Raw genomic sequence first — 24,054 nt, 5'->3', positions numbered from 1 at the left:
TCTGTCAATTTCTGCTGTACAGCAAAGTGAATCAGTCATACATATACATATATCCATTCTTTTTCCTACATTATCTTCCATCATGTTCCACCACAAGTGATTAGATATAGTTCCTGTTCTATACAGCACGATCTCATTGCTTATCCACTCCTAATATAACAGTTTGCATCTACTAATCCCAAACTCTCAGCCCATCCCACTCCCTCCCCTTCCCCCTTGGCAGCCACAAGTCTGATCTCTAAGTCCATGAGTTTGTTTCTCTTCTGTAGGTAGGTTCATTTTTGCTGTATATTACCATATGATATCACTTATATCTGGAATATAATACAATATGTTACTTAAAAAATTATTTTAGTCACTGACTCTTCACCTTCCTAGTCAAAGTTTACGTGATTTTTGTTCAAGGGGATGTATTAAAAATAAATAAAAACTTCCTATAGAAAACAGAACCTCTAACTGGGGTGAAGAAATACCCACAATTGTTTGTTGAGCCTCCTGAAAAAAGTATTAAGATGTTCAGTATCGTTGTAACATAGGAATGTGAATCAAGTGAGAATTACTTGTCTTGAACTTTTTTCCACCCAAATGTGTAATTAGTGTATTTTCTTGAGTTGACAATTATTGTAAAGGTAAAGTAGGATTATTGGGTGAATAAATTTCAAGTTTAAAAAAATGCACTACCCAGAAAAGTTGAAAATATTTATTTTCATTTTTTATATTTCTCACTTGTCCTCTGTCATTTTGAGGCGGTCATTAGAAAAGCTGCAGCTGCCAAAGGGAAGCAGGAAGCAAAGACCAAGAGAAAATTAAGAGTCTGAACTATCTTTGGAGAATGAGTTCAAGCAATAAGACTCAGAAATAGGCAATGTTAGAGAAGCCAACCTGAAAACAAATCCTAGCAAGTGGACAGTCAGGAGATGTTTGGCAAATGATTCAGGAGGAGATGTAAGGTTTAGCAATCAGGAGTTCCCTTTCGGTGCAGTGGATTAAGCATCGGGCGTTGTCACTGCTGTGGCTCTGGTCACTGCTGTGGTGCGAATTTGATCTCTGGCCTGAGAACTTTCATGTGACACAGGTGTGGCCCAAAAAACCAAAAAACAGATTTAGCAATCAAAGGGTTAGGTTATCAGTGAGTGTTATTTAAGAATGTAATTCTGTTGTCAGACTAGGTATAATGAGCTGAAATAAACACCAGGCGTGCATTAGGTAACCTCGGTGGGAGGTTTTGTGGTGCCACTTATTTGCTCTGTATCTTCACTAGAGCAAGTCACTGAACAGCTCAGCTGCAGGCAGGCCTCTTATCAGAAAATCAGACACAGGGAACAATATCTAGTCACTTGCCGTGGAACATGATGGAGGATAATATGAGAAAAAGAATATGTGTATATCTAGGACTTTGCTGTAGAGCAGAAATGGACAGAACATTGTAAATCAACTCTAATTAAAAAAAAAAAAAAAAAAGAATCAGGGAGTTCCCGTTGTGGCTCAGTGCTTAATGAACCCGACTAGCATCCATGAAGACATGGGTTTGATCCCTGGCCTCACTCAGTGGGTTAAGGATCCGGTGTTGCTGTGAGCTGTAGTGTAGGTTGCAGATTTGGCTTGGATCCCATGTGGCTGTGGCTGTGGCTGTGGCCGGCTACAGCTCCGATTCAACCCCCCCTAGTCTGGGAATCTTCATATGCTGTGAGTGCAGCCCTTAAAAGACAAAAAAAAAAAAAAAAAAAAAAAAAGAAAAGAAAAATCAGCAGATGAGTCTCTTTGGGAGTGTTTTGAATATCACCTGACATCTAATGTATTCTAAATGCCTTTTAAGTTCTTTGCATTATGCAGGCATTATATAACTGCTTAGAATGATAAGGTATAAAGTTTAAGGTAGCTCTAGCTTTAAGGAGAGAATGGTTTCCTGGGGAAAGAGGCAGTGAAAAGATCACCTAGGTATTTGCGAATGGAAAGGAGAAGGGCTGATAGTTTGAGGGAAGGGAATGGATAAAAGTCCTGAGAGAAGGGGAGAGAAGAACACTGGTCAGGATGCAAGGAATGGAGCGTTTTCCCTCCCTTGTGAGTTTGGAGCAATTTATATCTGTTTTATCCAGAAGATTAATTTTTAGAAGTTTGTGATGTGACTCAACGGGTTAAGAACTCAACACAGTATCCGTGAGGATGCAGGTTCGATCCCTGCCTGGCTCAGTGGATTAAAGATCTGGCATTGCTGCAACCTGCATCATAGGTCATAGGTGCAGTTAGGATCTGGCGAGGCTGTGGCTGTGGCGTAAGCCAGTGGCTACAGCTCTGATTGGACTCCTAGCCCGGGAACTTCCATATGCCGCAGGTGCGGCTCTGCAAAACAAACAAAAACAAAAGATTAGTTGTTAGACAAGCATAAGAGGAGGAAATTCTATTAGTGCGTGGATGATGATCCAACATTTTCAGTGTTTCTTGCACGGGTGTTCCTTTGACGTTTTTCAGGGCAGTGGTTCTCAAACTTTGGCATTATTGGCTTTTGTCTTTGTTGTTGTTGTTGTTGTTGCTATTTCTTGGGCCGCTCCCGCGGCATATGGAGGTTCCCAGGCTAGGGGTTGAATCGGAGCTGTAGCCACCGGCCTATGCCAGAGCCACAGCAACTCGGGATCCGAGCCGCGTCTGCAACCTACACCACAGCTCACGGCAACGCCGGATCCTTAACCCACTGAGCAAGGGCAGGGATCGAACCCGCAACCTCATGGTTCCTAGTCGGATTCGTTAACCACTGCGCCACGACGGGAACTCCTAAAATTTTTTTTTTTTTTTTTTGTCTTTTTGCCATTTCTCGGGCCATTCCTGCGGCATATGGAAGTTCCCAGGCTATGTGTCTAATCAGAGCTGTAGCCACCAGCCTATGCCAGAGCCACAGCAATGCGGGATCCAAGCCTCGTCTGCGACCCATGCCACAGCTCACGGCAACGCGGGATCCTTAACCCACTGAGCAAGGGCAGGGACCGAACCTGCAACCTCATGGTTCCTAGTCGGATTCGCTAACCACTGCGCCACCACGGGAACTCCGGCATTATTGGAATTACTGGAGATGCTTCCTTAAAATGCAGACATCTGGGCTTCTAGCCCCAAGAGTCCACATCACAGGCTTCAGGTGGGGCTTGGGAATCTAGATTGTCAGACAGGTCTCAGGTCTTCTTGATGCCAAATTTTGGTAGATCATCCTTGAAGACACTTGCTTCCAACCTGAGGTCGACTGGGCCACCTGTTTAAGGAGGACTTACGGTGCTGGCAGTGTTGTTGGAAAGGCAGTGTTGCAATTTTTACTGGGGAGACCATGATGGCCCAGTCGTAGCAGATCTCATTCCTAAACCATTAACCAGAAAAATCTAACCAGAATGTCAATTTCTCAATCTAAGCTAAAGTTCTTTATACTCTGTCCTCAAAAATCACACAGAATATGGAGTTCGCATTCCATAGTCTCAGTGGCTCAGCGGTAACGAACCCCCCTAGTATCCACGAGGATGTGGGTTTGATCCCTGGCTTCAATCAGGGGGTTAAGGATCTGGCGTTGCCGTGAGCTGTGTTGTAGGGGTCTCAGACAGGTCTCAGATCTTGCTTTGCTGCGGCAATGGTGTAGGCTGGCAGCTATAGGTCTCATTTGACCCCTAGCCTAGGAACATCCCCTATGCAGCACATGCGGCCCATAAAGAAAAAAAAAAAAATCACATAAAATAAATCTAAAGCTGTTACATAAGAAAATATGTGAGAAATAGATTCTGCATTTTCAGAGTAAGCCATTAGAACGTGGACTCTCTTGCAGTGTTAACATGCTCTGTTTTATTGTGTTTTGATCTTACTTTCATGCAAGTACATTGCACTAGGAATTCAGCAAGGAATTGTGATAATAAGAGTATGGAAATAGAAAATCATCAAGAATGAAGGGATCAAAAAAACTGAGTCAAGTGCTAGTTCAGGTCGAAGATTGTTTCCCAGGTCCCCAGTTTACCCTCCAGGCGAGTAGAATCAGCACACAGTAAGCATGTCTATTTCAGGGTCCCCATCTGTATTTATATGTAAATACATATCCGGGTCTATAATAGATCCTCTAAGTGCTGGAGTGTTTTTTTTTTTTTTTTTTCTTTCTCTGCATCTTCTGGAAATGATTTCTTCCAGCCCTTGGCTTTAAAAGCCATTTGTTAGGGTTAGTAGATGCAAACTATTATATTTGGAGTGGGTAAGTAATGAGATCCTGCTGTACAGCACAGGGAACTCTATCCAATCACATGTGATGGAACATGATGGAGGATAATGTGAGAAAAAGAATGTATATATATGTATAACTGGGTCATTTTGCTGTACAGCAGAAATTGATGGAACGTTGTAAATCAACTGTAATAAAATTAAAAAAAAAAAAAGCTACTCGTGTGTCAGTGGCTTCCAGGGTCAGTTCCTCTTCTGAACCTTTCTTTGAGTCTTTTTTTGTTGTTGTTTTTTGGCTATGCCCGCAGCTTGTGGAAGTTCCCAGCCAGGGATCCAACCTGAATCACAGCAGCAACCCAAGCCTCTGTAGTGACAGCACTGGATCCTTAACCCACTGTGCCAGAAGAGAACTCCTTTTGGTTGTTTTTTTTTTTTGTTTTTTTTTTTTGTTTTTTTTTTTGCTTTTTTTGGCCACACCCACGGCATGTGGAAGTTTCCAGGCTACAGGTTGAATCAGAGCTATAGCTGCTGGCCTACACCATAGCCACAGCAATGACAGATCCAAGCTGCATCTTCGACCTACGCCACAGGTCACGGCACCGCCAGATCCTTAACCCGCTGAGCAAGACCAGAGGTGGAACCCACATCCTCATGAATCCTAGTCAGGTTCATTACTGCTTAGCCACAACAGGAACTCCTCTTTTTTAAAATAAATAAATAAATATTTTTTTTGTTTCCTTCAAAGGCCACACCTGCAGCATATGGAAGTTTCCAGGCTAGGGGTCGAATTGGAGCTGCAGCTGTGACCTATGCCACAGCCACAGCCACAGCAACACCAGATCTGAGCAGCATCTATGCCCTTTAACCTACACCACAGCTTCTGGCAACATAGGATCTTTAACTCGCAGAATGAGGCTAGAGATTGAATCCACATCCTCGTGAATCCTGGTCAGGTTCTTAAGTTGCTGAGCCACAGTGGGAACTCCCATTCTAATTCTTGACAAACCACTTAGGTTGTAACTTTGAAGCTTTTGCCTCCTTCTTAATCTTCCTTCCAGTCTTCCTTGCTCAGATGCCAGCTTTGCTCGGAGACCCACCTCCTTACATCTCATCTGACTTCTCCCTGCCTGTCCCCTTCAGGTGCCTATCGTGTTTTCCACCTTCTACCATACGTAGCAGAGATCTCATTTTTCCACCTTCTGTGTGTTGTCTGTCTCCCTTGTGAGAATATAAGCTCCATGAGGGGAAGACACATTTGGGTTTTTTCTTTCACCAAGGTATCAGAAGCCCTTAGACCAGAGGCTGGCACATAGTAGGGTCTCAATAAATGTTTGTTGACTTCACTGAACCACTGCATAAATCCAAGGGGCCAGCACTGAGCACGGCAGACTGGGTGGTTCCATCCTGACAAACACTACAGTCCGTAGTGGAGCAAGAGATTTCTCTCAGTTCCCTAATTCTGTTTTTAAGCCCCCTACCCCAATTTTGTAGCTCAGACAATAATACATTATTACCCCTCACAATTTTGGAGGTTGGCAAGGCTCCTTAGAGTCCCTTTTATGTAGTGTCATGGTCCAGGCCTGAGGGTCAGAAAAAGAATTTTCCGACATGGCAAGATGAAGAGAAAGAAGAGTTTAAAGAAGAGTTTATTGGAGTTCCCATTGTGGCTCAGCGGAAACGAATCTGATTAGCATCCTTGGGGATGCAGGTTCAATCTCTGGCCTTGTTCAGTGGGTTAAGGATCTGGCATTGCCATTAGTTGTGGTGTAGGTTGAAGATGCAGTGGGTTTGATGTTTCTGTGGCTGTGGCCTAGGCCAGCAGCTACAGTTCCGATTCCGATTCCATTCCTAGCTTGGGAACCTCCATGTTGCCTCGGGTACAGCCCTAAAAAGACAAAAAGAAAAAAGAAGAGTTTATTGAGTTTAGAAATGCTGCTCGTACAGCGGGATGACTTCCTGATAATCAAGAAGAGCCAACTCTGAGTGTGTGGTCATGTCTATTTTTATAGCCCAGGGAGAGAGGAGAGGGCTCGCGATACACCTGCTGACCTGCTGATTGGTTGGGGAGAAAGGGGTCTTACAATACACTTGCTGGTTGGTTGGGGCCTATTAGACCCCTATAGGGGTGGGTGAGGAATGGGCCACATACCTTTCCTGGTAGGGGGCCCGGGAGGAGTGGGAACAGGTTGCTCAAGGTGGGGGAGGGGCATTACAGTGAGATGATAAGGGTCTGGTGATTCTTGTCTTGTCCAGAGGCTTTGCGTTCAGTCTCCTTGGAGTGGCCTTGAAGTCCCATAGGTAGGTAGTGGCCAAGACTAGAGTCTGAGGGTTTTCTCTTCCCCATGACTGATGCCTGGGCTGGGAAGGTTGGGGAGTTGGGGGGTCTTCAGGCTCCTCTTTTAACTAGTGGCATCTCCACATGGCTGGCTTGGGCTTCTTCACGGCATGGCTGTCCTCATGGTTTCTTACATGGTGGCTGGCTTCCCACAAGGCAGGTGTTTTAGGAGGCTCAGGTATCTCGTAGCCTTAGTTGCCCCAGAACCATTCTCACCACCCGATGGGGGAATATGGCAAAGAGGGAAGAACTGATGGTCTGCATCATGGAGACGAGTTACCACAGAAGTAATGCATTTATAAGCTTATGAATGGAGGGTTATAGAAGGATATTGCGGTAAGCAGTATGGAATGATAACTAAGGTTACAAACGGTAGTTCTGATCAGCCTGCCTTAGACAAGTCCTGACTTTACTGCTTCCTAGTTGTCTGATCTTAAACAAATTATAACCATTTGGGATTCAATTCTTCATCTATTAAAATCTAATAAGTAATCATAAATGAGATTACTAAATCCTTCTTCCATTAGGCCCACTTTGGTGGGAAAGTTTGAGACACTTTTTTTTTTTTTTTTTTTTGATCTTTCTAGTGCTGCTTCCCCATCACATGGAGGTTCCTGGGTGAGGGGCCAAAGCAGAGCTGTAGCTGCTGGCCTACACCACAGCCACAGCCAACGCCAGATTTGAGCCACAGCTGCGACCTACACCACAGCTCATGATAACGCAGTATCCTTAACCCACTGATTGAGGCCAAGGATCAAACCTGAGTCCTCGTGGATGCTAGTCTTGATTCTTTCCACTGAGCCATGATGGGAACTCCAAGACACATTGTTAATGAAAGTGAAAGTTGATCTAATCATGTAATTAGTCGTATTACATTTCCAGCTATCTTGGTTCCAAGTTCCCAGTTTCAAAGCAGAAAATAAGAGTAGTTGGTGGGTCTGAGTTTCATGACCACGGAGAGGTACTCATTCATTTCTTTGGCCTTGAATGGATGCCTAAGTGATGAGAAATGCCACACAGTCAATCCTACCCCCTGTTTTTTTGCTGTCATTAGATATGTAGTTGATACTGCATATATAAAGTAAAATATCATACATAAAACACTGACTACAAATGGAGTCCTAATTTTGTTTCCGTATCTATTTTTCAATACTATAAATATATTTATTGGCAAATGTGAGAGAAATTCCATCTTTTGGGGGGTGAATTCTGCCACCACCTAACGTGCATCTCTTCTTCCACATGATGTGATGGGGATGGCTTTTCTAAACCATGGCCAGGTTCTTGGAAGAAAAGTCACGAAAAGGCATTCAAAGTAACCATTTGTGCCTTGATATTCTTTTTGTTTTGTTTTGTTTTTTCAGGGCCGCACCCACGGCACGTGGAGGTTCCCAGGCTAGGGGTGGAATCAGAGCTGTAGCTGCTGGCCTGCGCCACAGCCACATCCACACAGGATCTGAGCCACATCTTCGACCTACACCACAGCTCAGGGCAATGCCAGATCCTTAACCCACTGAGCAAGGCCAGGGATTGAACCTGCGTCCTCATGGATACTAGTCAGATTCGTTAACTGCTGAGCCACGATGGGAACTCCTGTACCTGATATCCTGACGGAGACCGCTCAGTTAATTTGCTGCTGAACATCCATAAATTAAGAATATCTGGATTCCTTTTGAAATTGTTTCCTAACCTCATGCCAGAAAGTCAGTTCTGTTTGCACGAGATACAATCCATGTCCATAAAAACCTTGAAGTAACAGCTTTTTTTTTTTTTTTTTTTTTTCATTTTCTTGGTTAACATTGCCAAGTTTCTGTACTAAAATAATGTAATCGAAGGGTCACTAATGGAAAGTCAGGTGATCTGGGTTTTAGTTTTCTAGTTTATATCATTTTCTGTTCACTTAACCTTCTCTATATATTCTGCCTTCCCACGGAGTCTTATAAAGTGAAATGAGGAACTACTGTAAAAGGGTGAAAACAAATAGTATTCAAAGAGAGTGTATTATAATGAAAAGAGGCTATTTTGTACTTTCCGTAGTATTGAAGAGATGAGAGTTTGTCAAAAATCTTTGAATCGTGCCCCAAATCATAGATGACAGATATGGTGGACAATTTTATCTCTAGTAATAAGTGTTTGTGAGGCTCGTGGCCTGATGGCTATTGCTCTTGCCTCCTCACTTCCGTGGGTTTTATTTTGTAGCTGTTTTCACTTTTTCCTGATGAATGTCCTTATGCCTGCTGCCTTTTCTACCACCCAATACACACATTTACCCACCAATACTATATGTATTTTTCTCTTAAAAGGGAGCTACCATTAAGAAAGACGAGCAGACTGGGGCCATCGTGGTGGCCAGAATTATGAGAGGAGGAGCTGCGGACAGAAGTGGTAAGAGTTTTTATTTTATTTTTTTGTCTTTTTGCCATTTCTTGGGCCGCTCCCCGAAGCATATGGAGCTTCCCAGGCTAGGGGACGAATTGGAGCTGTAGCCGCTGGCCTACGCCACAGCCACAGCAACACAGGATCCGAGCTGAGTCTGTGACCTACACCACAGCTCACAGCAATGCCGGATCCTTAACCTACCGAGCAAGGCCAGGGATCGAACCCGAAACTTCATGGTTCCTAGTCAGATTTGTTAACCACTGCACCACAACAGGAACTCCAAGAGTTATTTTATTTTATTTTATATTTTATTTTTGCTTTTTAGAGGCAGTCCCATGGCAGAGCTACAGCTGCCAGCCTACACCACAACCACAGCAGTGCAAGATCTGAGCTGCGTCTGCTACCTACACCACAGCTCATGGCAATGCCAGATCCTTAACCCACTGTGGGAGGCCAGGGATGGAACTTGGATCCTCATGGATACTAGTCAGGTTCATTAGAAGTGGTAAGAGTTTAGGGAGTCCCTGTCGTGGCTCAGTGGTTAATGAACCCGACTAGCATCCATGAGGACTCGGGTTCGATCCCTGGCCTTGCTTGGTGGGTCAGTGATCTGGTGTTGCCATGAGCTGTGCTGTGGGTTGCAGACGTGGCTCAGATCCAGAGTTGCTGTGGCTGTGGTATAGGTCAGTAGCTACAGCTCCGATTAGACTCCTAACCTGGGAACCTGCATATGCCACGAGTGCGGCCCTAAAAAGACAAAAAAAGACAAAAAAAAAAAAAAAAAAAGAGAGAGAGAGAGAGAGAAAAAAAAGTGGTAAGATTTTAAATGTGAGTCGGGTATGGACAAGTCATATGGATTTTACAGGTAACATTTCCAATCTATGACCAAGAGGATAACAGTCTTTTGATAGAAAATAGCACAAGTAATAAGATATTTTTCTTTGTGTTCAGAGGTCCCGTTGTGACTCAGCAGTAACAAACCCAACTAACACACATGAGGACGCAGGTTCGATCCTCGGCCTTGCGCAGTGGGTTAAGGATCTGGCATTGCCATGAGCTGTGGTGTAGGTCACACAGATACAGCTTGGATCCAGCGTTACTGTGCCTATGGTGTAGGCCAGCAGCTGCTGCTCCAATTTGACCCCTCGCCTGGGATCTTCCATATGTTGCGGGTGTGCCCCTACAAAGAAAAGAAAAAGAAATTTTTCTCTATGTTAAAATGTGGGAAACCATTTAAGTTCCACGTTACAGCCTTTGCTGATATGGGCTTCCAGAGTTATATTAAGCCTGGTTTCAGTGTTTCTGATTTAAAAAGTACTAGTCGAAGCGTGCAGCCTTTTAACAACGTACTTATAGGATGAAAGTCATGTGCATTTCTAGACGGAGACCAAGCTGCTGCTCTGGCTCCTTTGCCAGCACTGTGATGTTGTGATCTTTGATGCATTGTTCTGTGGAGGTTTGGGCGTCTGAAACCTGACAAGTGTGAAGATCTCCTTCCTACCCTGAAATCCATTAAGGGGACCAGATGGTGCTTTAAGTATGGACACAGTTGCAAACCAGAGCTTTTCTTGTAGGTAACCCTGCTTATTTTCTGAATTTGCTGTTTCTCAGGTCTTATTCACGTCGGCGATGAACTTAGGGAAGTGAATGGGATACCTGTGGAGGATAAAAGGCCCGAGGAAATAATTCAGATTTTGGTAAGCTGATAACTTCCTTAAAAATTGCCATGAAGGAATTCCTTGGTGACCCAGCTGTTAAGGATCCAGCATTGACACTGCAGTGGCTCCGGTCACTGCTGTGGCATAGGTTTGATCCCTGGCCCAGGAACATATACATGCTGCAGGTACCCCCCACCCCCCAACACATTGCAGTGAAAATGAAGTTGAACCGCTGTATTTCAGATTTAGTTGTGAACACAGGATTTGGATTTAGTAGTCCAAGCTTTGGACCCCAGCTCCATGGCTTAATCTGCTATGTCTTTGGAAAAACACCTTAATCTTTTAATTGCCTCCCTGTTTGCATTTACAGCATGAGAATAAGAATTGGTAGGTCCTTCACTGGAGCCTTGTGAGGATTAAATGGGGTAATGTAGGTAAAGTGTGTAACAGGGCCGGTCCCAAATTAGGTGCTTGAGGAGTTCCCGTTGTGGCGCAGTGGTTAACGAATCCGACTAGGAACCATGAGGTTGCGGGTTCGATCCCTGGTCTTGCTCAGTGGGTTAAGGATCCGGCGTTGCCGTGAGCTGTGGTGTAGGTCGCAGACGTGGCTCGGATCCTGAGTTGCTGTGGCTCTGGCGTAGGCCGGTGGCTACAGCTCCGATTGGACCCCTAGCCTGGGAACCTCCGTATGTCGTGGGAGCGGCCCAAAAAAATGGCAAAAAGACAAAAAAAAAAAACCCCAAAAAACCAAATTAGGTACTTGATAGAAGGCACCTTCTCTGCTCTGTGGTGATGCAGTCATCTCCGGAGGCTGTGCTTCCTACGTATAAAATGGTGAAACGAACTAAGATGTCTTGTGAATCTGAAATGCAGTGAAATTATTACAGGCCTTTGCAGTATTAATTCTCCAGTTCATGTGTAAGACTGTCCCTGTTGCATATGAAAACATTATTGACCTAAACAGTTTCATATCTCAAAACAGACCTCTGTATATATAAAAATTGAGTATATGATTAAGATGGCATTTTAATTTTTGTTTCTTTTTAGGGCCACATCTACGGCATATGACGTTACCAGGGCTGGGGTTGAATTGGAGCTGCCGCTGAGGCCTGTGCCACAGCCTGTGGCAACACTGGATCCTTAACCTATTGAGTGAGGCCAGGGATCAAACCCACATCCTCACAGAGACTATGTCAGGTTCTTAACCCATTGAGCCACAAGAGGCACTCCTCAGATGGCATCTTAAATTGGTGTGAAAACAAGGTAATCATTTCATAAGTGGCATGATACTGATTATTCAGTTAGCAAAAAATAGTCCTTATTGTACAACTCGCACAAAAATAAACCCCCCAATTAAAATCATAAAAGGTAGAGAAAGATGTTTTTAACCTTGATTTCATATTCCCATAGAAAAATAACTCGTGTGACTACAAGAATTGGAAACTTTTCTGCAGAAAAATGCTGTACATAAAATCTTAAAGACAAATGAGATTATAGGCAAAAATTTTCAACTTCTAGGACTGAAGGCACATGTTTTAATATATAGAGAGAGTTCGTAAAGAACATTAAGGAAACAATTGCGGAAACATCAGCAAAGCATTTGTACAGACAGTTTACAAAAGAAAACATGACATCCGAAAAATACTGGCTTGGAGGTTCTTTAAAAGCTTAATAGTGCCTAGAGTTAGCCAGATTATAAGGAAATAGATATGTTTATATGCTTTGGTTGGTAGGATAAATACTAGAACCTTTTGAGGTGACCATCTGAAACAGCCATTTTTAATGTGTGTACCCCTTAATCAAGAAATTCAACAGCTGCAAATTAACCCTAAGGAAGTAATTGGGCAAATGTGTATAAATATGTAGAAATTATCAAGAAGGTTACATTGATGGACTAAATTGCTCATCCATATGATGGATTACTGTGAAGCATTCACAATAGCAGATAGACCTGCATGACTTAATAATAGTAATTCTTGTAATTGCTTCCACTGATGAGCCCTAAATGATCCCCGTCTAAGGGCTGTACATGCATTAAAACACACACACAGGATTTCCCGTTGTGGTTCAGCAGGTTAAGAACCTGACACAGTGTTCACAGAGGATGCGGGTTCGATCCCTGGCCTTGCTCAGTGGGTTAAGGATCCAGCGTTGCTGCAAGTTGCAGTGTAGGTCACAGATGTGACTCAGATCCAGTATTGCTGGGGCTGTGACTTAGGCTGTGACTTTCACTTAGCGTTGCTGCAAGTTGCAGTGTAGGTCACAGATGTGACTCAGATCCAGTATTGCTGGGGCTGTGACTTAGCTCCGATTTGACCCCTAGCCCGGGAACTTGCCACAGGTGCAGCCATTGCAAAGAAAAAAAAAAAACACACACGCACACATGAACTAGAAGAATGGGAAGGGGTTATAGAGAAGGCTTTGCTTTCTTTCTACCTATGCAAGTTAGTGTTTTATGCATTCTTAATAAGATTTGTGAGTTACTTCTCTGATAAGCAGTAGCAATGATGTTAACATTTTGAAGTCACTCCTTTCTAAAATTCTGATGCTGATACCATTCAACCCCCATTTTTCGAGATTCTGGGCTATACTGAGGCTGCTTTCCCAGGCTGGCTGAAGCTGACTCTGTAGTTTTTCCCACCTTGGCATTCAGCAACTTTGTGCCAGTAACTGGCTGGAAATTGGCTGTGGTGGGAGTATTCACACCATGAAAACTGGTGAACAATACCAACAGGGGCTTTTTAGCAGAATGGAGTCCCCCCCACCCCACCCCGTTTACCAGCACCTGATAGTGAGCCCACCTGTTTCCCACTCCCCCTCCATTGCATCCTTCCCTCCCTCTCTGCTTGTCTCTCCATCTTCTTTTTTTCTAGACCTCATTCCTCTTAAATATTCGTTATATATTTATTGCTTCACAGAGCTTACAATTTAAGGGGATTACAGACCCTAAGAAATAATTGTGTGAAAAATAATAGAAATATGTTTATGACAAATGCTGAAAAGAAAGAGAATGACCTAAGAATGTTGTTAAAGGAAGACCTCCTCTCTTAAAAAAAAAATTTTTTTTAAATTGGAGTAGAGTTGATTTACAATGTTATATTAGTTTCAGGTGTACAGCAAAATGATTCAGTTATACATATATATTGTACATATATAGATATCCATTCTTTTTCAGATTCTTTTCCCATATAGATTATTATAAGATAGTGACTATAGTTTTCCTGTACACTAGGACCTTGTTAGGAAACCCTGCTCGTTTTTATTTTTTATTTATTTATTTATTTTTTTTGCTTTTTAGTGCTGTCCCTGTAACATATGGAAGTTCCCAGGCTAGGGGTCAGATCGGAGCTGCAGCTGCCAGCTTACACCACAGCCACAGCAATTCGGGATCTGAGCTGTGACCACAACCTACATCACGGCAGTGCTGGATCCTTAACCCACTGAGCAAGGCCAGGGATCAAACCTGCATCCTCCTGGGTACTCGTTGGGTTCATTACCACTGAGCCACAGCGGGAACTCCCGGAAGACCTACTCTTGTCTGAGGTAGTCCATGAAGAATTATGGGTCTCGTTGGTTGGTTTGATTAATTGAGAACAGACCATTTTTTTCACCCTTTAATTATTCTACTCCGTTTGGTACTTGACTCACCAACCAGGATATAATAATAGAGATGGGTGTCCTTCATTATTTTTTTCTGATGAGCGTTGCAACTCATTGAACCATGTGTTTAGAACCACATCACTGGCCATTATAGGTATTTTGTCCCAGAAAAGGTGGTTGCTTAAATGTCACAGTCTGAACCTTGCACACGATCTCTGCTCTTGCGATTTAACACTGCCTGGGTCAGGGACCGTGCCCATATTTTGAGTCTGTTTTGAAATAACTCAGCACCGAGGGTAACACACTCATCGGCATTTTTAAAGTGCACGGGAGGTAAAGCGGGCTAAGTGGCTCATGTTTTTTAACTTACTTAACAAACTTTGGCGCTTTCTCACGTTACAGGAATTTCTACAAAAATAGTTTCCTCGGTTTGTTCTAAGAGTAGAAACCCTGAGCTTGGAAATTTTCAGAACCATTTCGCTTTTACCTATTTTGCCTTCTTTCTCCTTGGCTCTCCAAGTTTTCTCATAACTCTTTGTCCCCACTGCCATCAGGCCCAGTCTCAGGGAGCAATTACATTTAAGATTATACCCAGCATCAAAGAGGAGACACCGGCTAAGGAAGGCAAGGTAATTACTCCTTAAAAAACTTTTTTTTTTTTGTGGAGGGGGGGCTAATGTTTTTTTCATTTAATACATATCCTCTTTGTCACAACAAGCTTATTTTAATATTCTGTTACAAAAAATTTTCTCCCCTTTATTGTATAATGATTTTTGTTTTTTCCTACATCGGAGTTAGAAGAATGTTGGCTGTTTCACATTGCTTTTTCCTATTTCTTCCTCTTCCACGGAACTTTCTTCCAGATGTTTCTCAAAGCCCTCTTTGACTATGACCCCTATGAGGATAAAGCCATCCCATGTAAGGAAGCTGGGCTTTCTTTCAAAAGGGGAGAGATCCTTCAGATTGTGAGCCAAGATGATGCAACGTGGTGGCAGGCGAAGCATGAAGGTGACGCCAACCCTAGGGCCGGCCTGATCCCCTCCAAACACTTCCAGGAAAGGTGAGCAGACGGCTCCGGAGAGCGGCCTCGATTCAGCTGACCTTTTGTTCTCTGCAGAATCTCATCCCAGCACAGCTGAGATAAAATAAGCACTAAAACCTCGCCTGAGAATCCCTTTTCCCTCAGGTTTGGATTTCTGTTTTGTCTAACTAAGTATGAACAGTGACCAAAAATAATAGGACAGTACCAGGTCATGTTCGTTTTTTTCTTATGAAGCAAATGGAAAACAGCACATTAATATCTGAAACTGTAATTTTTTTTTTTTTTTTTTTTTTTTTTTTTTGCTTTTTAGGGCCACACCCACAGCATATGGAAGCTCCCAGGCTAGGGGTCCAGTTGGAGCTGCAGCTGCTGAGCTACACTATAGCCACAGCAATGCAGGATCTGAGCTGGGTCTGTGACCTACAGCGCAGCTCCTGGCAACCCTGGCTCCTTAACCCACTGAGCAAGGCCAGGAATCGAACCCACATCCTCCTGGATACTAGTTGGGTTCGTTACCCACTGAGCTACAACGGGAACTCCTAAAAGTGTATTGATGTGAGAGATGGAAAAAAAAAAAAAAGAAGAATGATTTCGAAATGGGGAGAATGTCTAAAAAATCGAGAGGATTTATTTCTTAATTCGAGTGGATTGCATTGTATTCATTTTTTTCCTCCAACGTACCATATTTTTCCTTGAGGCTTTTAATTTTCTGGCCTTATGTTAATCTTGGATCTGTACTGAAAATTGATAGGTGTATTGACCTCTTTTCCCCCAGGAGACTGGCTCTGAGACGACCGGAAATCTTAGTCCAGCCCCTGAAGGTTCCCAACAGAAAATCATGTAAGTTTGTTCATCAAGAACGTGGAGTAACTAACTCTTGCTATTGACCTTTGACCTCCCCCCTTACCCCTTGCTTTTCAAGTCCACACCGAGGCATATGGAAGTTCCCAGGGTAGGGGTGGAATCAGAGCTGCAGCTGCTGGCCCACACCACAGCCACAGCAATGCAGATCCAAGCCAAATCTGCACACCACACCAAAGCTCATGGCAATGCCAGGTCCTTAATCCACTGAGCGAGGCCAGGTATCGAACCCATCCTCATGGATGCTAGTCCGGTTCATTACCACTGAGCCACAAGGGCAACTCCTGATCTTTGAGTATTTTTTTTTTTTTTGTCTTTTTTTTTTCAGGGCTGCCCCCGCGGCATATGGAGGTTCCCAGGCCAGGGATGGAATCGAAGTTTAAGCTGCCAGTCTCCGCTACAGCCGCAGCAACTTGGAATCTGAGCCGAGTCTGTGACCTACACCACAGCTCACGGCAACACTGGCTCCTTAACCCACTGAGCAAGGCCAGGGATTGAACCCACATCCTCATGGATGCTAAGCGGGTTTGATAACTGCTGAGCCATGATGGGAACTCCCTGATCTTTGACTATCAAAGGAGGTGTTTGTGGTAGAAGGACAGGTCCTCTCAACTGAGAGCTTTTTGATCATCATGTCGCAAGAACCAATCACTGGAAAATTCGTGATAGGTCCATATGCCACCAGTTCGGCCCTAAAATGCAGGAAAAAAAAAAAAAAAAAGAAAGAAAAGAAATTCATGATGGGAATAGTAAAGGGGACCCTTTTTTTTTACTCAAATAAATTTATCACATCTGTAGTTGTATAGTGATCATAACAATCTGATTTCACAGGATTCCCATCCCACAGCCCAAGCACATTAATGTGGATCCTTTTTGAAGAAAGAGGTGTTTGGGGTTGTTTATAATAAACGCCTGACTCACTCTTTAAGAAGAAAATGAATAACTACTACTCTGATTTCTGAATTTAGGTATTTTATAATGTAACCTAAAATGCAGCTCTTTTATGTCTTGGAAGCCAGGAGGTCTGGGTAAGATATTTCTTGGTAAAGTTTAGGGGGAAAAAAAAAATCCATCACTTTCTTGGGCACAATTGTTCCTGTTCTACTTTGTTCCTTATTTTTCTAGACATTACTATAATGCTGACCTTCAACCTATCTGCTGGAGTTATCACCAGTCTAGGTTAAAAGAAAACCAGAGTCAGAAAAGCAATGATGCAGAGCTAATGGGAAGGACTGGGGAGGAGGGCAGTTTTCTTTCAACCTACCGGTCTCTTAGTCTCTCTTTAGTCCCCATCCCATAAATTCCCTCCTTTATCTTCTTTGTTTCACGGTTCTAGGTTGGTTGGTTGGTTGGTTTTGCCTTCAGGGCTGGACTCACAGCGTATGGAGCTTCCCAGGCTAGGGTTCCAGTCGGAGCTGCAGGTGCCAGCCTCCGCCACAGCCACAGCACCATCATATCAGAGCCACATCTTCAACCTACACCACAGCTCATGGCAACGCTGGATCCTTAACCCACCGAGCAAGGCCAGGGATGGAACCCGCAACCTCATGGTTCCTAGTTGGATTCGTTACCACTGCACCACGACGGGAACTCCCAGGTTCTAGGTATTTTAAGAGTCAAAAAAAGAAAGCCCTTGGTTTTCAGCATAGAAACCGTACATTCAGAGGTGAAGTGAGCAAGTAAATGGTCTGGAATTTTACACTAACATCTGTTTTTAGCATCGTTGCATTTTTTTTCACATCTCCTGTTATTTCTGTCGGTTTGTAGAAGCATATAGCTCAAGAATTATGTTATAAGGGAGCCAAATACAGTCAAGTATAAATCTCACCAATAAGTGAATAAATACTATAGGTGGAGCCCTGATTCCAAAGCCGGCTTGTTCTTGCTCTGTTGGGTCTGGGCAGAAGGGAAAAAAAACTCTTGTCCTAGAATGCCACACGTACTGTGACATCAGAAAGCTTCAGGCTTAACCAGAATGTGGCGTTGTTCTTACGTGGGGGGAATTTTCACGGGCAGCTCATCTCTGGGAAAGGAGCTCTGAGGCTTCTTCTACCCGAATTGCTCTGTGAGAGAAGTTTGAAGTTGGGTGCCTGTGGGATAAAATGTGTGTACCTTGAGAATGAAAATCAATGTGATTCTTCGCAAAGTCTGAATCCAGACTCGCATGTGCTATACTCCTAGGCAACTTAGGAATGTGCAATTGGTTATAATTATGAATTTTCACTTACTTAAAAATTTTCATTAACTTTTTACAAAAGCACTGTGCAAAGTAGAGAGAATGTCTTTTACATAGCTTTCCCCAAACTGGTTTCAGTGGGAGTTCCTGTTGTGGCCCAGTGGGTAGCAAATTTGAGTAGTATCCATGAGGGTGCAGGTTTGATCCCTGGCCCCACCTCTGGATTAAGGATCCAGCATTGCCATGAGCTGTGGTATAGGTCCCAGACTTGGCTCAGATCCCTCATTGCTCTGCCTGTGGTGTAGGCCAGCAGCTACAGCTCCCATTCGGCCCCTAGCCTGGGAACTGCCATATGGCACAGGCGCAGCCATTAAAAAAACAAACAAGCAAACTGGTTTTAGTGTAAATGTGTGTGAATGTGAGTGTGTGTAAGCATTTGTTTTTTTAAAATTTTTTTTCAATTAAAGTATAGTTGATTTACAATGTTGTGCCACTTTCTGCTGTACAGCGAAGTGACCAAGTTATACATATATAAATATATATATATATATGTATATATTCCTTTTCTTGTGTTATCTTCCATCATGTTCTTTCACAAGAGATTGTATCTAGTTCCCTGTGCTGTACAGGCGTGTAAGCATTAATTGTAATGGAAGCTGTTTGTCTTTGGATTTACATAATATCTTTCGTATGTTAACACTCCAGTGTTTGAGCCCGAGGAATAATCACTCCAGCACTTGTCTTTATGGAACATGGGCCTCTTTTTATCCATCTTTCCTTTTCTTTTCTCTCCCTTTTTTTTAACCTAGATTTTGAGTCACCGAGAGATGAATTGTTTGTTTGTATATGCCAGTGTTCTTTATTTTTTAAATAAAAATAAATCTGGCCAGTATTATCCAAATTAAATCACTAGCATGTAGTAACTATAGCCTTGCCCAGAGAGACCGTATATTTCTGGGAAAACTAAAGAGACAGCCAGTGTTTTTATTCTCAAAGAATTGAAAGTCCACTTGAAATTTCTTTGAATGTTGTCTCGTAAACCCCTGAACTCAAAAGTGATGCAAAAATCATTGCACTGGAGCTGAACACTTTTAAAAGCATTTAAAAGCACTTTGTTTTGTAACCTGTGTATTTGAAAGTGATTTTTTTTTTTATGTAACTAAATCTTATAAAGGCCATCTGCCTCAATACTTGGACTTCAGCCTTCGGTGCTTGAATTTTTGGAATAGGACTTTCATGTTATCATACTCTTTGCTGAATTATAGGCTAATGCTATGAAGAAAAACAGAAAGTTGATATCAAGTCTTTTTGCATTTTATTTTATTGAATAAAGTCTGTTATATATATTTTATGATCTGTTAACCTATTTAATTACATTGAATAAGTCAAGAAAAATTTCTGGTTTAATGTTAAAATTTCTAAAAAAAAAAAAGATAATTCTATCATGTAGGTGTATGCAAAAATACTCGTGTCAATAAAAATTTTCTGCCCTAAATTTTATAAGTGCACTTAAAACCCTGGCAAGATTTAATTTGGATAATTCTGTCCAGATTTATTTATTTATTTATTTATTTATTTTGTCTTTTTGCCTTTTCTAGGGCCGCTCCCACGGCATATGGAGGTTCCCAGACTAGGGGTCGAATCGGAACTGTAGCCGCCAGCCTACGCCAGAGCCACAGCAACGCGGGATCTGAGCTGCGTCTGCAACCTACACCACAGCTCACAGCAACGCCAGATCCTTAACCTGCTGATCAAGGCCAGGAATCGAACCTGCATCCTCATGGTTCCTAGTTGGATTTGTTAACCACTGAGCCACAACGGGAACGCCCAGATTTATTTTTATTTATTTTTCCGTTGTGGCCCAGAGGTAGTGAACCCCACTAACATCCATGAGGATGTGGGTTTGATCCCTGGCCTTGCTCAGTGGGTTAAGGATCTGGAGTGGCCATGAGCTGTGGTGTAGGTCACAGATGCAGCTTGGATCTGGTGAATCTGTGGCTGTGGCGTAGGCCTGCAGCTATAGCTCCAATTCAACCCCTAACCTGGGTACTGCCATATGCTACGGGTGCAGCCCTAAAAAAAGACCAAAAATACATAAATAAATAAATAAAACAAACTAGCATCCTTTTCCAAAATTCCAAGTGTGGGTGGTTTCATCCTTCGGGTTTTCATCCTGGAGATGCTTGGTTATTTCCTCTCCTTAAGAGTCCTGGCATATCTAATACATATCCCAAAATTTGGCTCCTCAAAGTAATTTGCTTCTTACATGGTTGTAAAAATGAAAACATTCCTGAATTTTAGAAGTTTGACATAGGAACTCGTCTCCTTCTCTTTCCCCTCCCTTCTCCTCTTTTCTGGAAGGATAGCTTCTCCAACAGAGAAATTTTTTTTTTTTTTTTTTTTTTTTTGGGGTCTTTTTAGGGCCGCACCAGTGGCATATGGAAGTTCCCGGGCTAGAGGTGGAACTGGAGCTGCAGCTGCGGGCTGCATCCATGGCCTATAGCACAGCTCACGCCAACGCCAGATCCTTAACCCACTGAGCGAGGCCAGGTATCAAACCTGCATCCTCCTGGATCCTAGCTGGGTTTGTTACTGCTGAGCCACCATGGGAACTCCCCCACAGAGAAATTTATAGTAGGAATTCCCTGGTGGTCTAGCAGTTAAAGGGCCTGGTGTGGTCCCTGCTGTGGCTCAGGTTGCTGCTGTGGCATGGGTTTGATCCCTGGCCCCGGGATTTCTGCATGCCATGGGTGTGGCAAAAAAAAAAAATTTATAATAGAACTATAGAATTTTGTCTTTCCTTCCTCCCTCCTTCATCTAATGCTAGGTTCTCACATAATGTGTGTATGTTAGAAATACTGACAAAGAGCAGACGTAGAAGTCTGACAGGTTTTCTTTGCTGTGAGCAACATACGAATTGTTACCAGAAAGACACAGGGCGAGTGTTTTAAGAATGAGTAAGAGCGTATCTGTGTCTCAGGTAGCACGTAAGGGTAGCTCTCATGACAGGCACTTGGCAGCTTGCAATTCTTGAGTCGATATAATTTAAAGTGCTCTGTGATTTTCTGCCAAAAGTTTGTTTTTATAGTTCAGTTGCATATGTAAAGCCAAATGATATCGTGTAACCTTTAAACAGAAATATGAATTTCTTTGATTACTTGAAATATTGTTTGTACCCTGTCTGTTGAAACATAAGTATATGTTAGGAATTGGCTTCCTAATAGTATAAACATTTAACTTCAGTAGGATGTAATTTATATTTAAATTGAGTCTGTGTGGTATTCAGAAAAGGCTTTTATATGCATACTGTGCATTTTGCAGTAGATATTCAAGTATGATTTTATTTACAGTGCTTAGTTTCCTTTTTTTAGTTATTAAAGTATCAATACCCAAACATTTCTAATACTGCTGATTGAATAATATTAATTAAAATTTTTTGGAATTCCTGCTGCGGCACAGTGGGTGAAGACTCTGACTGCAGAGGTGCATGTTCGATGCCCAGTCTTACAGTACAGTGGATTAAAGGATCCAGCATTGCCTCAGCCGTGGTATAGGTCGAAGCTGTGGCTCAGATTCAGTCCTGGCCTGGGAACTTCCATATGCCGCTAGTGCGGCCATTAAAAGTTTGCTTTTACAAAATAGCTCTTATAGAATTCTAGCAAGAAAAAAGCCAAAAATCTACAATTTATCGACCTTTTAAAGTTTAGAAGGTAAAGACACAAAAGATTTCAGAATTTGTTTTAATCAATTTTGATCGTTATCATGTGTGTAGAAAAAGAAACTAACTCTAACCAAAGGGTGTCTATTCAAACAGGCTGTCACCAAGTTCATGTAAAGACAAGTATTTTTTTGTGGATGGAAAAATCACAATCTACCAACAACAGAATTTAAACATTGAGGAAATGAGTGAATTCATTCCACATGGTAACAATATTCTGGAAGGCCAAATGTTTGAGAATACACACACACACACACACACACACACACGTATTATATATATATATATTTACAGGTTGTTGTAATACTGCTTTCCAAATTGAGTACATTCTTTCCTCCTGGCATCTTTTTTTTTTTTTTTTTTTTTTTTGTCTTTTTAGGGCCACACCCACAGCATATGAAAGTTCCCAGGCTAGGGGTTGAATTAGAGCCACAGCAATGCAGGATCCGAGCTACGTCTGCCATCTACACCCCAGCTCAAGGCAACGCCAGATCTTTAACCCACTGAGGAAGGCCAGGGATTGAACTCGTGTCCTCGTAGATGCTGGTCAGGTTCGTTAATCACTGAGCCATCACTGGAACTCCCTTCCTGGCATCTTAAATAATGTTTTGTGGTCACAAAGAAATTTAATTCAGAACTTAAAAACTAGATTGCTTATGCTCTTAAATTTGTGGATCTAAAACTTTGTGGGACATTTTCCTAATATTTCTGGGGTCATAGGCTGGAAGTATTTTTTTTCCCTCTAACAGTTACTGATGATCTTTGGGACATGCCAAACTTCAAAGCTTGTGTAGAAAGACATGTAGATGAATGAAGTTGTAAATTGCACCTCAGATTATGACCGGAGATGGTTGAGGTGAAGGCCGCGCTCATTGTTTTTGCTTATTATTCATCTCCGTAAACTGTGTTCTCATTACCTATGTAAAGATAACCCTGCCAGGGTGTGTGCTTTTGGCTTTTCCATGTGAGAGGCTCTAAGCCGTACTCTCTCTTGGTTTCATCCTGGAGACTCAACATCATGCAGGTAAGAAAAAAGTTGATCCACAGTTAGGGGTCTGATCTGTGGTTTTTGATTACACAGCCTTTTAGGGGAAGTTGTGGGGTTGGGATTAAGGGGGGCCTAAGAAAGAAGTTTCTTTTTTTTTTTTTTTTTTTTTTTTTTGTCTTTTTGCCATTTCTGGGGCCGCTCCCATGGCATGTGGAGGTTCCCAGGCTAGGGGTCGAATCGGAGCTGTAGCCACCAGCCTACGCCAGAGCCACAGCAACATGGATCCCAGCCTCATCTGTGACCCATACCACAGCTCATGGCAACGCCGGATCCTTAACCCACTGAGCAAGACCAGGGATCGAACCCGCAACCTCACAGTTCCTGGTCAGATTCACTAACCACTGAGTCATGATGGGAACTCCAGGAAGAAGTGTCTAGAGTGGGGACCTAACATTGGCCCTGAGAATATCATACGGTTGCTCTGCTTGTCCAGAGCAGCGGACGTGTCCCACTCAGGGTGCCTTCCAGCTGCCCAGACAAGTTCCTCCTGTGCTTCTGTGCAAAGCTCAGCAGCTGCTCTTATGTGAGCCCTCACGATCCATCTTCCTAGGACAGCATGTCTCGCTCTGTGACTTGGCCTCTGCTCTGTGCTTTTGACAATAGTGGCATCCCACACGGCAGTGTCTGAAGACGCAGAATCTCTTGCTGTGGCTAGGAGAGGAGACGGCCCCTCCTGGCCCTCCTGGCCCTCCTGGCCCTCCTGGCAGGGAGACACCCCACAGAGGATGGAGTAGCCGGGGAGGGCAGGAGGCTGGGGCCAAGAAGGTGGAGGGAACTAGATGGGAAACTTGGAAGAAATGGGTTATTTCCTTGGGCCTCTCCCCCTGACTTGCATTTTCTAGTTCGAGGTAGGGATTAAAAATGACTTGGGGGAATTCCCTGTGTGGCTCAGCAGTAATGAACCTGAGTGGTGACCGTGAGGGCGCAGGTTTGATCCCTGGCCCCACTCAGGGGGTTAAGGATCTGGCTCTGCTGTGAGCTGCAGTGTAAGTCACAGACCAGGCTTGGATCCCTTGTGGCTGTGGCTGTGGTGTAGGCTGGAAGTTGCAGCTCCAGTTTGC

General features: G+C 43.1%; 1 protein-coding gene across 15 annotated transcripts in view; it reads left to right on the top strand.

The window, feature by feature from the left end:
- The window catches only part of MPP7 (MAGUK p55 scaffold protein 7), a 345,564-nt gene that overhangs the window by 255,049 nt on the left and 66,461 nt on the right, over positions 1 to 24,054 (top strand). For 12 of the 15 annotated variants that reach the window (XR_014817810.1, XR_014817813.1, XR_014817812.1 and 9 more), the window contains 5 exons: positions 8,815 to 8,896; positions 10,502 to 10,587; positions 14,703 to 14,777; positions 15,012 to 15,208; positions 15,966 to 16,030. Coding sequence is in view for 10 of the 15 variants with exons in the window: in XM_084979996.1 (XP_084836122.1) it covers positions 8,815 to 8,896; positions 10,502 to 10,587; positions 14,703 to 14,777; positions 15,012 to 15,208; positions 15,966 to 16,030 (505 nt within the window). In the remaining 5 variants the exon portion in view is untranslated. Of the gene's footprint in view, positions 1 to 8,814; positions 8,897 to 10,501; positions 10,588 to 14,702; positions 14,778 to 15,011; positions 15,209 to 15,965; positions 16,052 to 24,054 lie in introns of all 15 variants that reach the window. The other 3 variants (XM_084979988.1, XM_084979989.1, XM_084979990.1) reach the window with 1 other exon arrangement.

This window comes from Sus scrofa, chromosome 10 (assembly GCF_054392235.1).
Source record: "Sus scrofa isolate SSC_HxYL_T2T_F1_AM1 chromosome 10, Sscrofa_HxYL_maternal_Yorkshire_Landrace_v2.0, whole genome shotgun sequence".
Taxonomy (NCBI): Eukaryota; Metazoa; Chordata; class Mammalia; order Artiodactyla; family Suidae; genus Sus; species Sus scrofa.
Note: the sequence above shows the minus strand (reverse complement) of the source record. Positions and strands in the feature narration are given on the sequence as shown.